The following is a 16,364-nucleotide window of genomic DNA, read 5'->3' as shown; positions in this document are numbered from 1 at the left end:
AAGTAGAAGTACAGATACTCATGTTTTAAAATACTATGGTAAAAGTTGAAGTACTGATTACACTTTCTTTTTCCAAAAGATAAAGTAAAAAAGTTTGGGCTCTGACTTGTACTTAAGTAAAAAGTAACCAATACTACTACCTGTTCTTGTGTCATGCTGGTAACAGGACCTCATATCATATTAATATATAATTACAAATCGAATTAAAAATTGTATTAGTTAATTAATGTATCCAGGCTGAACATCCACCATATAGAACACAAGCAGAGAAACGATGATCAGGTGATCAGGAATGTCTCTGTTTTCAGTCATGTTGAGAAGCTGTTGATGAGTTGAAAATGAAGGAAAAAAAATTTATATTCTATATAATGATGTCACCAAATAGATTAAAACTAAAGTAACAGTATATATATATATATATATATATATATATATATATATATATATATATATATATATATATACACCCACCGTCCACTTTATAAGGTCCAACTGCTCGTTAACGCAAATTTCTAATCAGCCAATCACATGTCACAACCCAGTACTAGTAAGGTGTACCGAATAAAGTGGCCGGTGAGTGTGTGTGTGTGTATATATATATATATATATATATATATATATATATATATATATATATATATATATATATATATATATATATATATATATATATATATATATATATATATATATATATATATATATATATACACAGATAGTCGTCGACTCACGACCTATGAAACTTACGACCATACGACCACAATTGCTAGCTGCGGAATACGTCAGTGCGTACCAGCTTCCGGCATAATTTCACAGTACTGTACATATAACCTACTCTACTTATGACCAAATCGTGTTACGACCGGTCTGTCGGTCCCAATCGTGGTCGTAAGTCGACGACTACCTGCATATATATAATATGCCGAATTTCTGCCTCCCCATGAATGAATATTAATAGAATATATTAGGTATATGATCATTGGTATTTTACATTTTTAATAAACCTGGGTGACTAGGAACACAAAATGGTACCAACCATGGCAGGGGTATACAGTAAATATGAGGTAACACAAATCCTTGAATTTATTCATCACAGTAGGCAAAACTAAGTATTATATCTGTAAAATGCAAATGGCTATAGGCACTGGTAAATTTAACATAAGCACTGAAACTGCATATTTCCACCTTCAGAGCCATAACTAACAAGTTCCTGTCAGTTTATATCTGTGAAGAGGATAGTTAAAAAAGCAAAAACAAATCTTCAACAATCACACCTGGAGAATTGTAGAATTATGTTGCATCTTGGGGCCAGAAAGTTTCCAATCCATCGCAACAAATTGTTTGGACAGGTTGCACGAAAAAAGCCTCTACTCTCATCCAAAAACAAACTCGAATGTGTTCAGTTTGTCAGACATCTGTGACTTAAATTGGGACCATGTCCTATTGTCAGATGAAACCATAATAGAGCTTTTTTGGCAATAAACAGCAGAGGTGTGTTTGTGCACACAGAGAGGTAGCTATATAGAAGAGTACCTAATGCCCATTGTTTAATATGGTGATGGAGTTTTGGGGCCTTTTTTTGTCAGAGAACCTGGAAGTTTTGTTTAGAGGCATGATATCACAATATCAAATATCAGCAGATATAAAATTTAAACCTGAATGAATCTGCCAAAATGCTTGAGACATCCAGCAGGACAATGATCTACAACGGTTTACTTACTTGAAATTGAAGTCCACTGCATAGTAGTTCAACAAATTTTTTGGATCCTTTTTTCTTAACACCTACTGTAAGACTATGCTCTTTTAAAGAAAATGTAAGTTGCTACAGTAACTCACTAGTGCTATATAGCAAAGTGTTTGTATTTCACAAAAGACAGTCAGAGATATAAAAAATTAATTATCTTGAAACTCGTACCGGATGTCTGTAAGACGGGTAAGCAAAACTGACAAAAAAACAAGAGGTAGATTATATTTTAAAATATTTAATAACACTTTTTAAGAAAAAAATCTGTGTAAAAACAGAACAGTAACATGGTTCAGTGGAATTAAACAACTCATCAAAAGAAAATCTGACATGTTCAAAAGCAGCGGTTTACTTGGCAAAGCTTTTCCACACTCCCTCAATGACACAAATTAATGAAGAGGCATCTTCATCCTGTACAACATCTACCTTAGTTTAGCAGGTAACCACAAGCGTGGTAACTACAATCATTAATAATAGAGTAATTACAGGAACAGTTTCTTTCCCCAAGCAATCAGCCTCATTAACAACTCACCATAATTATATTCCTGCTTTATATCTATAAGTACTGCACAGAAATTTGTCATCACATTATCTGTATATGTTACACACACTATGGCTGCTATATATTGCACAAAGTTCTATAGTACCTGACGCACAATACTGTCAAGTGCACTACCATGCACTCTCACACTTTATGTACATTACTGTTCTGTCATATAACCTTTATCCCTATTTAATACTCACACTGTATATACTGTCTTACATTGTCTGTATTGTCTTGTATAGTCTGTTTTTTTTTTGTCTTGTATGTTTTGTCTTGTATAGTCCAAGCTGAATGTATAGTTTTTATTTATGTCTGTACTTTGAGAGTCACCAACAGCTGGAACCAAATTCCTTGTGTGTGTCAACACACTTGGCCAATAAACCTGATACTGATTCTGATTCTGACTGATACCATTTACTTTGACATAACATCAAGTCATTGTGTAATATTAAGTAATTTATAAAACACAACACCTCATATGTGGTTTATACACAAGCATAATCATGTGTTTTTTATATTATAAAAACAAAGGCAAAAAGGGGGCAAGATGGGTAAGCAATAAGATCTGGCAACCACGTTTCTACAAAGCAGAGGCTTACCAGAGCGAAAACAATACTTTAAAAAGGTCTCATATATTATATAGCAATTTAGAAAGAGATAAAGGATGATAACAAAAGGCTCTAACATAAATAATTTACATAACCAAAACAAGTGCCTCAGATTGGGCAGAACTCAATGCATACTGGTATTGACTGTGTACATCCTCTCCAACATGTAGTATGGTATGTGACAAAAGAAGTTGAGAATTCACACAGTAACCCGTATACTGTAGCTGGTGTGTTTTTATGATTACATTTTGTACACATAGTTGACTTTTTGCTTAAATTGCCATCTGAGGTGTATTGAAATGTTCTATTAAATGTTCCACAAAGAGATTAGTTAACATATTATCCAGCAGTTTACAAAGCATTGCAAATTTCTTGTGTATGTTGCAAGTATATATATTTTTTGCAATATTCCAGGAGACAAATGAGACTGTGGGGGTTTTAAGAGATGACCTGTAGAGTCTTAATAATAAATGGCTTTTGTTTAGTTTATTTACTTTTTTACAGATGTACATCAAGTCATGATTTTAGAAGACACCTACATAGTCAGCACAAAACAATATATCGATATTTATTATAAACTTCACCAAAAATAACACACAGCACACAAGAAAATACAAAACTGTCACATGGTTGTTCATGTACATTCCTGAAGGAAAAATCCACTTTTACACCAGTGGGCTGAGGTGAGAGACTTTGAGCTCATCACCATCAAAATGAGCAGAAAGCAGATGACCTTTTGACTGGCGTGTCACTGATGAATCAGCATTTTTCCTATTGGGACCAAAAAAAGCAGTGAGATTTACAATAGTAATACATTGTGTTTATCAGCATTTTTAAACACGGACCTTGATTTGTTTTCTGTGCAGCTGTGAGCTCTCTTCTTGTAGCAGAAGAAGAAATAAACAACCACAGCTGCAATGAGTAGGACTAAGAGAAAAAGTCCCATCAGCACTCCGCCTACCACTGCTGCACTACTGCCATCTGTCCAACAGCAAATAATTCATGTAGTCATGAGAACTTAAATACACTTTTATGGATTATACTGTGAAGTCCTACTCACGTGCCACTTTCACAGCGATGCTGCATGCTGCCTCACCCAGATCATTAGAAGCTCTGCACATGTAGGTTCCAGAAAAGGCAGTAGAAAGGTTGGACAAGAGAAGCGATCCAGTACGCTGGTCTACAAACCAGGAAATATTTACAAATCAAATAACGTGCAGATTTTCAGCTGTTATTTTAGAGTGCTTATTAGCCTTAAATCTGATTGGTTAAAAACTGTAGATTTTTTTTAATAACTGAATTTCTGACCATAGTGACAGATGCAAGAGTGATGCAAGGGAGCTCCTTATTATATGTTAATGACATCTTATTATAATTTATGATGAATAAACTTTAGGGGTCGCCACAGCGGACCATCCGCATGTTTGATTTGGCACATGTTTTTACGCTGGATGCCCTTCCTAACGCAACCCTCCCTATTTATACGGGCTTGGGACCGGCATTAAGAGTGGCTGGGGTTGGTTCCCTGACCGGGGGCCGCAGCGGTGAAAGCGCTACATCCTAACAACTAGACCACCAGGGGACCTTGCACAGAGTGACACTGTTATGCTGGAACAAGTTTGGGATTTACAGTACCTGTGAAAGAAAATTAAAATGCTACAGCATACAAAAAAAAACCCATTTTATACAATTGCAGGGTTTTATCTGTCCAACAGCATTTTGGACAATAACCATATTGTATATTAATGTTTTGGTCAGGTGTCTGCATACTTTTGACCACAATGACCATAATTGGACTATTCACACTGTGCTTATCTCCCGGTTAAACTTCGCTTTTAACTCATGAGTATAAGAATGTTTTACAGTGTACACAGAAACGTCAGATTATCAGATTAATAGTTAACCTTGGTAAAAATATTAGCAGTTTGAAATGTTCAGAATTACCCAAGGTTACCTATTAAAAAAAGAATAGGAACGATAACATTTTCCATATGAACAGAGCAATTAGTCATGGTTTAGACATCGAAGCAAACCCACGAAAATGTATATCCTAAGCAAGTGCATACCTGTTTTATTCCACTGCATGAATATACCTGTGAAAGAATAGACATGCTTTGGAGGTTTCTAAATGACCCTGGGACATCATTTCCAACCACGCTTTTTACAAAGAGTAGAGAAATATTTTACAATAGTAATTTAGAACCAGGGTTTAATTTGGGTTAACTGTTAACCCAGGTAAAATACATTCTATTTGAAATGTGAAATGTGTTATCCAGGGTTTTAAATGCCCCAGGGATAACTATTACAAAGTCCATATTAGGGTTCAATCAACCCTGGAATTTATACCCTATCATTAACCCTAGGTTAACATGCTTAGTTGCACATTTATGACATCAGCAACCATGCTTTTACAAAGAATGAACAGTCTAGAATTTTTAAAAGTAGGTTTAATTTAACAGAGATAAATAATATTTTAAAAAATTGTGTTCGTTCAAGTGAAATAAGTATTTGATTCCATACCAAATTAGCAACAATTCTGACTCCCACAGACCTGACACTTTTAGAAAGCACTCCTAATGTCAACTCGCTATGTGAATAAAAGACACCTTTCACAGAAGCAACTTCTTCCAGTTAAACCTCTTCACCACCATGAAAAAGACCAAAGAGCTGTCAAAGGATGTTAGGGACAAGATTTTAGATCTGCACAAGGCTGGTATGGCTACAAGACAATCAGATTGTTGCCTTGGCTGTATGTTTTTGGTCATTGTCATGCTGAAAAACCCATCCACAACCCATCTTCAGTGTTCTGGCTGAGGCCAGGAGGTTCCCACCAGGTGTTCATTGGCAAACTTCAGACAGGCCTGCTCATGTGCATTCTTGAGCAAAAGCATTTTTAAGCAGAAGGACCTTGGTGTGTTACCAATGGTTTTCTTGGTGATTGTGGTCCCAGCTTCCTTGAAATCATAAACAAGCTCCTCCCATGAAATTTTGGGCTGATCCCTCACCTTTCTCAGAATCATCCTAAACCCATGAGGCGAGAATTTTCATGGATGCCCCAGAGCGAGTGTGATTGGCTTACCTTGTATTTCTTCCATTTTCGTATTATCGCGCCAACATTGGACTCTTTCCCACCAAGCTTCCTTTTCTTTTCCCAGCTAAAACCTGGTGCTAACCCCACTTCTAAATTATAAGTGTAAAATATTCCATCATCCTGGGTTAAAAGCAGTAATTAAATCGACATTCGACAACCCAGGTCAAAAGTGTGAAAAGACCTATAGTGTATCAAATCTTTTAAAAATGTCTAAAGAATGATTTATGCAATGGGAAAAAACATGCACAAACTTGATTAGGATACACAATTTTTTGAGTTTTCATTCCTTAAGACATGGCACGATGCACTGATCAGTTGGGAAGTGCTACTGTTCTTGTTTGTTTTGTGTTAGTGAATGTGAATCCTAAACCAAAAATTCGGTGGCCTATTTGCATCTCAAAACATAGCCAATGATACAATACTTGTATACAAAATACAATTCACCCCTATTGCGATGCAGTTAGATCTGATTTAAATAATTCAGATAGTTCGCTTTTATGTCTTTAATTCAGACAGACAGAAAATCGCGAATTTACTAAAGGGGCTTTTGGCTTCTAGCACATGACCCTTTTAAAAACAGGCCTTTGTAGTACAAAAAAAAAAGACTAAAGATTAAATAAAACCAGACGATCTTCAACTGTTTTGTTCCAGGAAAATGCAACTCTACCTCTGCCATGATAATCCATATTCTATGTGACTCTCAGTACACGCCTCGGTCTCCAGTAGTGTTGTGAAATGTCATATTCACGTAGCCGCAGTGGTGCTAAAAGAACGTGCTTGAGTAACAGTTTAGCAAGGAGAATTCGTTCTACATATAAAATATTGGTCTCAAATTATTGGCCCCTTTCTAAATAATAAATGTATACCACATCTACTAATTATTATATATAAATAAATTCTTTTTACTGATGCAAATTGTTGAAAAAAGATACATCGTGATACCAAATGCTAACTTGTAGCCGATGGACACTTTTTTAAATCGATGCATCACATCGTTAACTTTTATGCCGATGCACCAGTGCTAATGAGTGAATCTTACCATGTCTATTGTACACCACTACCACTAAACCCACCCCACCACTTGAGAGCACTGGTCACTTTCTTTTATCTTATTTCTTTTCGTAAATGTCTCTTCTTTCACTTGCTCACATACTGTAACATATATGTCAGTGTCTGCAGAGCCATCATTCACCTGCATAATTACTTGACATACATAACACATCATACATTCTGCATACTTTGTTAACATATAATCTTTGTAAGTAATCTTCCACTTCCTCTTTTTCTTATTTTGCTGCTTATTTCCACTTTTGCATTACACACCAAGCCCAGGTAGACTGTCCCAAACTTTTTATGCACATGACAAAGAAACTATCAGCAAGACCAATTGGTCTAATAATATTTCTAGACCAACACTATTAGGTTGTACTAGAGCTAAACAAGTAGCAAGGCCCTTATGGTGGTCATATTAGGCTCAATATTTCACAAAATATTTACTCATGACTTGAAAGGCTTAAGTGAATCCACAAAGCTGTTTAATGTTTGGTAAGCAAACAGTTACAGAACCTTATCTCAGACCGAGGGTTGGGCTCAGGTGCCTGATTTAGCTGAGTAGAGCACTAACAATCAAAGCTGGACAAATAAAAATCTATGTAAGTTAGGGTATATACCTGCTACAATGCTGTTAGGGGGCAGAGGCTCTGTTTCTTTCTCTCTCGTCCAGGAATAAATAGGTGTAGGAACACCCTGGGAGCTGTGGCATGTAAGAGTGGCATCATCCCCCAAATAGGTGTGGCCATTTAGCTCACATACAGGAACAGATGGTGCCACTGAATATCAATTATAAGGAAAGAAAAACATCACAACTGGCAATATTATCATTTAATAACATTTTCACTTTGTGTCAATTTAATCTACATAATTTTTTTAATGACTCCAACATAAATATTCATATCAGCACTCAATGGTATCATGAGTCAGATTTATAGACGTGTTCATTCTCTTACCCAGCACAGTCAGGTTGATAAGACCCTGCCCACTTCCAGACCAGTCGTTTGGATTGGTAACATCACATATATAAAGACCACTGTCACTGGGTTGGACGTTGTGGATCTTCAATGAGGCAACGCCAGACACTGGAGGATTCTGCAGTAAAGCTATTTTGTTCTCCCAAGAGCCCACCCAATATAGTTTCCCATTGTAGTACAACACCTGGACAAAATGGGTCAGGACACAAAGTGGATTATAATTACAATAAAAAAAGTACTACTCTTGGGTTGAAGCAACAGATGATTAATATGCCATTGAGACCAATCACAATCTAGAATATAACACCCCTGAATAAATGAGAGAACTACGGAAGTCCTTAGAGGCCATGCATTATAAAAGTACAATACCAACGACCGCCACAGGTATTGTTAGCCAACAGGGTACCGGTGGAAATTGTGCTACAGTTGGCAGAAGGAGGAGAAGGAGAGGAGGAAGATGTCTACAGAGATGGCAGGAAAAGGAGAAGTGGAGGAGAGTGGAGGTTTGGGTTGGTACTTAAAATGTTGGTACTATGACTGGTAAAGGAAGAGAGTTAGCTGATATAATGGAGAGGAGAAAGGTAGATATGTTGTGTGTTCAGGAGACCAAGTGGAAAGGAAGTAAGGCCAGGAACATTGGAGGTGAATTTAAACTGTTCTATCATGGTGTGGTTCTGTGATTCTGAAGTAAGAGTACAGTAAGAGTGTAGGGAAGGTGAAGAGAGTTTCTGATAGGGTGATGAACGTGAAGCTGGAAGTTGAAGGGGTGATGATAAATGTTATCAGTGCTTATGCTCCACAAGTAGGTTGTAAGATCGAGGCGAAGGAACAATTCTGGAGTGAATTAGATGAACTGGTAGATGGTGTACCTAGGAATAAAAGATTGGTGATTGGGGCAGACTTTAAAGGGCACGTATGTGAAGGGAACAAAGGTGATGAGGAGGTGATGGGTAGCTATGGCCTTAAGGAGAGGAATGTGGAAGGGCAGATGGTGGTAGATTTTGCTAAAAGGATAAAAATGGCAGTAGTGAACACTTATTTTAAGAAGAAGGAGGGGCATAGGGTGACGTATAAGAGTGGAGGAAGGTGCACACAGGTGGACTATGTTCTATGCAGGAGATGCAACCTGAAGGAGATTGAAGACTGTAAGGTGTTGGCAGGGGACAGTGTAGTCAGACAGCCTCAGATGGTAGTCTGTAGGATGGTTTTGGAGGTGAAGAAGAAGAGGAGGAGAGTGAGGACTGAAAGAAGAATAAGATGGTGGAAACTGAAGGAGGAAGACTGTAGTGTGAGATCCAGGGAAGAGGTCAGACAGGGGCTCGGTGGTGGTGAAGAGGTGCTGGATCAATGGGCAACTACTGCAGAAGTGATAAAGGAGACAGCTAGGAAGGTACTTGGTGTGACATCTGGAAATAGAAAGGAAGACAAAGAGACGTGGTGGTGGAATGAGAAAGTGCAGGAAAGAATAAGGAGAAAGAGGTTGGCAAAACAGAATTGGGATCGAGAGAGAGATGGGAAAATAGGCAGGAGTACAAGGAGATGCGGAAGCAGGAAAAGAGGAGTGTAGTAAAAGCCAAGGAAAAGGCATATGAGAAGCTGTATGAGAAGTTGGACACTAAGGAAGGAGAAAAGGATTTATACCTATTTAGAGCAATATAGGATGGGGATGGTAATGTGTTGTTTAGTGAGAAGAGTGTGTTGAGAAGATGGAGGTAGTATTTTAAGCAGCTGATAAAAAAAACTTTCTTTCGGCTTCTCCTGTTAGGGGTCGCCACAGCAGATCCTCCGCACGTTTGATTTGGCACATGTTTTACGCTGGATGCCCTTTCTAACGCAACCCTCCCCAATTTATCCGGGCTTGGGACCGGCACTGAGAGTGGCTGGGGATGGTTCCCTGACCCGGGATCGAACCCGGGTCGCAGTGGTGAGAGCGCTGCATCTTAACCACTATTTTGAACAGCTGATGAACGAGGAAAATGAGAGAGAGAAGGTTGGATGGTGTGAAGTTGGTGAAGCAGGAAGTGGATAGGATTAGTAAGGAGGAAGTAAGAGCAGCGATTAAGAGGATGAAGAGTGGAAAGTCAATTGGACCAGATGACATACCGGTAGAAGCATGGAGATGTTTAGGAGAGATGGCAGTGCAGTTTTTAACCAGTGTTTTCAACAAGATTTTGGAAGGTGAGAGGATGCCTGAGAAATGGAGAAGGAGTGTGCTGGTACCAATCATTAAGAATAAGGGAGATATGCACACCTGCAGTAAATACAGGGGAATTAAGTTGATCAGTCACACAATGAAGTTATGGAAAAAAGTAGTAGAAGCCAGGCTGAGAGAAGAGGTGACCATCTGTGAGCAACAGTATTTCTTGTCGAGGAAGAGCACCACAGACGCATTACTTGCTTTGAAAATGTTGATGGAGAAGTATAGAAAAGGTCAGAAGGATTTGCATTGTGTGTTTGACAGAGTGCTGAGAGAGGAGTTGTGGTTTTGTATTAGGAAGTCAGGTGTGTCAGGGAAATATGGGAGGGTGGTGCAGGACATGTATGACTACACCCTCTTCCTGAAGAAGAAGATCCAGCTCAAAGGTTGCTGTTTTGACATGGTTTGGAGATCCAGTGCGAATAGAAGAAGGTGCTTGACATGCTTCAAAAAGAAGACTCCATGAAATATTCTAGAAGTGGCAGGAACACTGGGAGTGCTGTATTGTTGTGCAAGGGGACTATTTTAAGAGTGATAGTGTGTAAACAAAAATAAATAAAGTACTTTTTTCTAAACAGAGCATGTCCCGAAACTTTTTGATACCACCTCGTATATAATTAAATAGCAGCTGCTGTTATAGAATGCAACACTGACCCCCAACACACACACACACACACACACACACACACACACACACACACACACACAAACACACACTATTTATAAAATAGAGTTTAATTGCTTACCCTCTGGGCTTGAACAGCAGGAGTACCGTCAGCAGCATAACGCCACTCCAGAGTGAAGCCCTCTGAAACCTGTGTGCTGTAGGTGCAGGAGAGCTCGGCTTCTGAACCGGCGTGTGCAAACACTGAACTCTTTACCAACACTGCATGCCAGGACCAGGCTTCATCTGGACATAGACAAACAGAAAGCTATTGTAAATGAGATAAACAAGCCATTATGAGAAATAGAAATGCCATGTGTCTATGTGGGTAAAAGCCAGTTAATAAGGGATTAATAAGGGATCCTTTAACAGCATGTCCACAAATGGTTTACAACACTCACATTATTTGCCAATTAATATATTCCTTTTTAACTCAAGAACATCATACTTTTAGCAATTTATAGTTACATTTTATAAGCAGTGTTGGGGGTAACGCGTTACAAGTAACGTGCGTTACGTAATAATATTACTTTTCTGGAGTAACGAGTAAAGTAGCGCGTTACACATTAATATCTGAGTTACTTTAAAAAAAAAATAAAAAATACTGAATTAAAATGAACGTAGTCACATAGAATCGCGAACTCATACTGCGGGAACAGAAGCTGGTCAGAAGCGGAGATGGCAAACCAGAGCATTACATTACTGTGAGGGAAGTATTCTTATTATTTTGAAATAGTCGAGGAAAAGAAGAAAGGAATAATGGTTAAGTGTAGATTATGTGTTGGTGAAAAGCTCTTGTCAACTGCAAAAAATACCACTTCAAAAAAAAAAAAAAAAAAAATCTGCATGCAAAGCACAGCACTACAGGTGTGTGTGTGTGTGTGTGTGTGTGTGTGTGTGTGTGTGTGTGTGTGTAATGTTGAATATATGCGACATTATGCAATGTCGCATATATGGAAATGGAGACAGAAATATAGAAAACTTTTGCCGCCTTTCCACCACTGCAGATCTATTGACTGCCCAGAATAAAAGTTTTCCGTGGGAGACACATGTACGATGCCATCACAGCGGAGATAGAGAGCAAATTCACAGCTCATTTGCTCTTTGTGGAAAGATAAACTGCCACGGTCACTGATAATAGCGCAAACTTTGTAAAAGCGTTCAGAATGTTTCAAGCTGATGATGAAGCAGAGAATGATGTAGACGAGGACGAGGTCATATTTACGGAATTGCACGAAGTTTTATGAGATGACAGCGAAAGGTATGTTCTCCCTCCACATCACCGGTGTGCAGCCCACACAGGGGGAGTTGTAGCTCCAGCGGTTAAGGCGCTGGGTTACTGATCGGGAGGTCGGGGGTTCAAGCCCCGGTATCGCCAAGCTGCCACTCTTGGGCCCTTGAGGAAGGCCCTTAACCCTCTATGTTTCAGGGGCGCCGTATCATGGCGGACCCTGCGCTCTGACCCCAGCTTTGAAGCAAGCTGGGATATGCGAAGCACAAATTTTCACTGTGCTGTAATGTATATGTGACAAATAAAGGCTATTCTACACGTCTTTTGCCCTAATATAACTTATTTCTTAATGGCAATTATCTATATTACACCTGTCACACCTGTAAGGCATGAAAGAGATACAAGTGACGCAAAAGTAACGCAAAAGTAATATAGCGCGTTACTTTTCATAAAAAGTAACTAAGTAACGTAATTAGTTACTTTTTTGGGGAGTAACTCAATATTGTAATGCGTTACTTTTAAAAGTAACGTTCCCCAACACTGTTTATAAGGAATGAGTACTTGACATATTGTAACATATTGTATTCTGAATCATGACTACAGTTTGGTTATGACCACCATCATTGTACCACGCAACATCATATATCTGCAAAAATGGACATTAGGTGCATCCCAGATGAGTCTGGTTCCTCTCAAGGTTTCTTCCCTATGCCATCTTGGAGAGATTTTCCTTGCCACAGTCGCCACTGGATCACTCATCAGGTACAAACTTACGCTTAAAAAAATATCTTATGAATTTTTATCAACACATTATCTGTGTAAAGACAATGTTCATTGTTAAAAGCGCTATACAAATAAAAATTAATCGAATTGAATTGACAATTGGATACAGTTGTTCCTTCACCATTGAATATATTATTTAAAAATTCTATCTAAGGTCTTCAAGACCACTCAGTGTTTGCTACAGTGAAATCGGAAAATGCAAAATCCTGAAAATTCACTCTACACTGATCAGGCATAACATTATGACATTATAACATTATTACAGGTGAAGTAAAAAGCACTCATTATCTCTTCAGCATGGCACCAGTTTTGCTGGGTATATTAGGAAACAAGTGAAAAATTTGCCCTTAAAGTTGATGTGTTAGAAGCAGGAAAAATGTGCAAGCATAAAGATTTAAGCTAATTTGGCAAGGGCTAAATTGTGATAGCTAGACGACTGGGTCAGAGCATCTCCAAAACTGCAGGTCTTGTGGGATCTGCTCAGTATCTATCAAAAGTGGTCCAGGGATAGAACAGTGGTGAACCGGCGACAGGGTAATGGGCTCATGTGGTCTAATGATACAATGAGCTACTTCAGCTTAAATTGTTCTTAATGCTCAATGGTTTAGGGCTGTTTTGGCAGCAAAAGGGGGACCAACACAATATTAGGCAGCTGGTCAAATTTTATGCCTGATTGATGGCTATAAGGTTATGCTTGATCAGTGTATGTGCTAAAAGGGGAGACTCCTTACATAAATGTTTAATACATATCTCCTGACCATTAATAAATTGCCTTGTTTTCAGTGTCACATTGTAATTCATTAATAAACGCATGCATATATATATATATATATATATATATATATATATATATATATATATATATATATATATATATATGTATGTACTGTACATCTTGAAATAGCCTAGACCAGTGGTCCCCAACCCCCGGGCACCTGGTACCAGGCCGCACAGAAACAATACATAACTTACATTTTTTTCTGTTGTATTTATTATCTGATTCTGAACGATGTTTTATGGAAGATTCTCTCTGCCACATCTTTCTAAGACTCACTCTTGATGCATGTCAAGATGCTTGCCTCGGTCACATGTCTTACCTCCATCCGCTACCTTCTTAAAGGGGCTGCTCTGGCCGCTAACACATAATACATTACACTTACACTTTTTATTTTGTTGTATTTATCTGCCACACCTTAAAGGCTGGTCCGTGAAAATATTGTCTGACATTAAACCGGTTTGTGGTGCAAAAAAAGTTGGGGACCACTGCTCTAGACTCTGACTACTGCATGGACAATGCCGTTGAACAAAATTCAGGTGGCAATAGTTACAAAAACATCATGTGCAAAATTTAACATTCAAATTCAACATTCAAAGCACTTAAATAGATCAGAATTCCAAATGAATCAATTAAATTATTTTTTTTAATTGCCCTTTAACAACAAATAGACCATTAAGCAGGGTGGATATACATTTAGCTTCCTTATTACACCACTAATAGGACAGTGGCAACGCAGAGAACTACCTCAACGTTAAAGTTTTCATTAGTGAACTAAAGTGAGAGGATTTTTACTCACCAAAACAGTGGATCAAAATCCAAGAGACGAACAAAGTGCGAGTGTGAGCCATGTCTATTTGTGTTTCTCACGTACAGGTTTCGTTTCCTTGTTGTTTACCGAGATAACATAGCTCAAACAGCTCATACCTGTGTGGCACTGATTAGTAGTGAATACAGTTAGTGCTTAAGCACAGGGAAGCAGGTGGAACCATATGCAAATAAAACCAACACTGTTGTTGGTTTACAAAGTCTTCAAAAGCTAATGTACATCTTACTGGGTTTGGTCAAATATTAATAATGACAATAAAATAACTGAGAAAAGTGCAGTTTAAAATTCAACAATCTTTAACATTTTTCTATATGGTGCACTCTTTTATTAAAGAAATAAACACAATTCATTACATCATCTCTTTGCTTCCACCATGTGGACACTTATGGAATGAAAGAGTAAAAGAGACCAATCACAAATCAGAAATCCATAAAAGTAAAAAAGAAAGATGTTACACTTATTTACTCATCATTCTTCTTTTTCAACAATCTTTTTTTTTTTGGTATGAATATAATCAATTGCATGAAACCAAATAGAAAACCAAAGCACCAACTATGAAGTCACGAGCCTGACATCAATCTCTTAAATACATCTTTAAAACAAAAGAAAAGAAAAGAAAAAGAAAAGAAAAGAAAAGAAAAGAAAGAAAGACTTTTTTAAAAATGTATAAAACATTCGGGATTGGATTTACTCATTAAAAAAGCACAATAACCCAAATAACGAATAATTTTCAATACAATCTATTGTTTAGACTGAGGGATGCTGTTATAATTGGGCCGTAACATGTACTGTAGGAACTCCTGAGTGAAAAAAGAGGCACGAGGTAACATTTTAAGTAGAACACAAACACTGAATACACAACTGTTTAAATGTTATTCAAACAACTTTAACAAGGATCAAAGAAGATCCTTCAACATCCGGAACCATTTATGTACTGTATGAAGTTTAAAGCAGATATTTTTTTACTTTTATTGTTTACTTTTCTTTACTTTTAATCTAATAAACTTTTAAAATGGGATTAATAGGATCTATAAAAAAAAAAAATCACATAAAAATCTGACAAATAAAAATTATAGTGTTAATGAGAGATTTAAAGCATCAAAATATAATTCATAGTTTTATCTCATCTTAATCTATACAGTATACTTTATAAATCAGAGTACTAATATTATACGCAGAGAGATTGAACCCCAAATATAAAATAATTTAAATCTTGAATTTGTGTAACAGAGTTGTTGAGTCCTGCTTGGTAAGAGCTAAAGAGTTTGACTCAACTGGTCTAGACAAGCGATCCAGCCTGAACAGGCACAGTGCCACAAAATGACATTGATCTGACATTTACAGAGATGGGGCATGGAGCCTGTGGCTGAGCTCCATTAGTCCTGAGTGTGCAGCTGTTCTTTGGCTGGTAGTGCTGATGGGCGTGACTAGACATCTTGCTGCCGTTGTAGCCAGGGAGCCCATGGAGAGGATTAGGCTCTCCTCGGTACACATGTGCGCCACCTGAAGTGGTCAGAATTGAGTCACAACCCTGAGGCGAGTATGGGTAATGGTTGTTAGGCAGATGAGGTGTGTCCTGAGGAGCAGGACTATTGGTTATGGAGGACAGAGTGCCGTTCTTGGAGACGATATCTGACGCGGTGGCGCTCTTAGACCAAGAAACACGTTTTGGAGCCTGAGCATCCTCCCTGCAATGAATCCAAAAGCAACAAATCATAATTGTTATTTGCTCCTGTTGCCTCTCACTGATTCCACATTTTTCTCTGTCATGAAAAATTAAACCATATACAAATAATGTTTTATTCCCATATTTCCCACAATTTGTTCTTGGCCAATTCCAACCAACCAGCCAGTTCTTCCTCTACCATACA

The 16,364-nt window shown here is 37.9% G+C and overlaps 2 protein-coding genes across 6 annotated transcripts in view; both read right to left on the bottom strand.

The window, feature by feature from the left end:
- Nucleotides 1-3,367: 3,367 nt before the first annotated feature.
- LOC124394805 (V-set and immunoglobulin domain-containing protein 2-like) lies at nt 3,368-14,562 on the bottom strand. Of its 2 annotated transcripts, XM_046863269.1 has the most exons (7): nt 14,464-14,562; nt 10,958-11,121; nt 7,994-8,198; nt 7,658-7,816; nt 3,957-4,076; nt 3,742-3,877; nt 3,368-3,667 (listed from the first exon to the last, which is right to left on the bottom strand). In XM_046863269.1, exons 1-7 carry the CDS (start codon nt 14,513-14,515, stop codon nt 3,562-3,564), a joined length of 942 nt encoding a protein of 313 aa, XP_046719225.1. In that variant the 5' UTR covers nt 14,516-14,562; the 3' UTR covers nt 3,368-3,561. The 2 variants fall into 2 exon arrangements, with proteins under 2 accessions (XP_046719225.1, XP_046719226.1); XM_046863270.1 differs by lacking the exon at nt 3,742-3,877 and having other exon boundaries at nt 3,579-3,667.
- Nucleotides 14,563-14,812: 250 nt separating this feature from the next.
- esamb (endothelial cell adhesion molecule b) overlaps nt 14,813-16,364 on the bottom strand; it is a 42,300-nt gene continuing 40,748 nt past the window's right edge. For all 4 annotated transcript variants that reach the window (XM_046862211.1, XM_046862210.1, XM_046862213.1 and 1 more), the window contains one exon: nt 14,813-16,181. In XM_046862211.1, the coding sequence (XP_046718167.1) occupies nt 15,773-16,181 (409 nt within the window). In that variant the 3' untranslated portion in view covers nt 14,813-15,772. The remainder of the gene's footprint in view (nt 16,182-16,364) is intronic.

This window comes from Silurus meridionalis, chromosome 12, assembly GCF_014805685.1.
Source record: "Silurus meridionalis isolate SWU-2019-XX chromosome 12, ASM1480568v1, whole genome shotgun sequence".
Taxonomy (NCBI): Eukaryota; Metazoa; Chordata; class Actinopteri; order Siluriformes; family Siluridae; genus Silurus; species Silurus meridionalis.
This window is presented reverse-complemented; position numbering and strand designations above follow the sequence as displayed.

Excerpts from the sequence above, each read along its gene's own strand:
- LOC124394805 (XM_046863269.1), bottom strand. The coding sequence starts at position 14,515 with ATGGCTCACACTCGCACTTTGTTCGTCTCTTGGATTTTGATCCACTGT. Across the intron at positions 4,077-7,657 it reads CCCTAACAGCATTGTAGCAG|ACCAGCGTACTGGATCGCTT; the intron begins GTATATACCCTA and ends CCTGGTTTGTAG. Across the intron at positions 3,878-3,956 it reads CATCGCTGTGAAAGTGGCAC|ATGGCAGTAGTGCAGCAGTG; the intron begins GTGAGTAGGACT and ends GCTGTTGGACAG.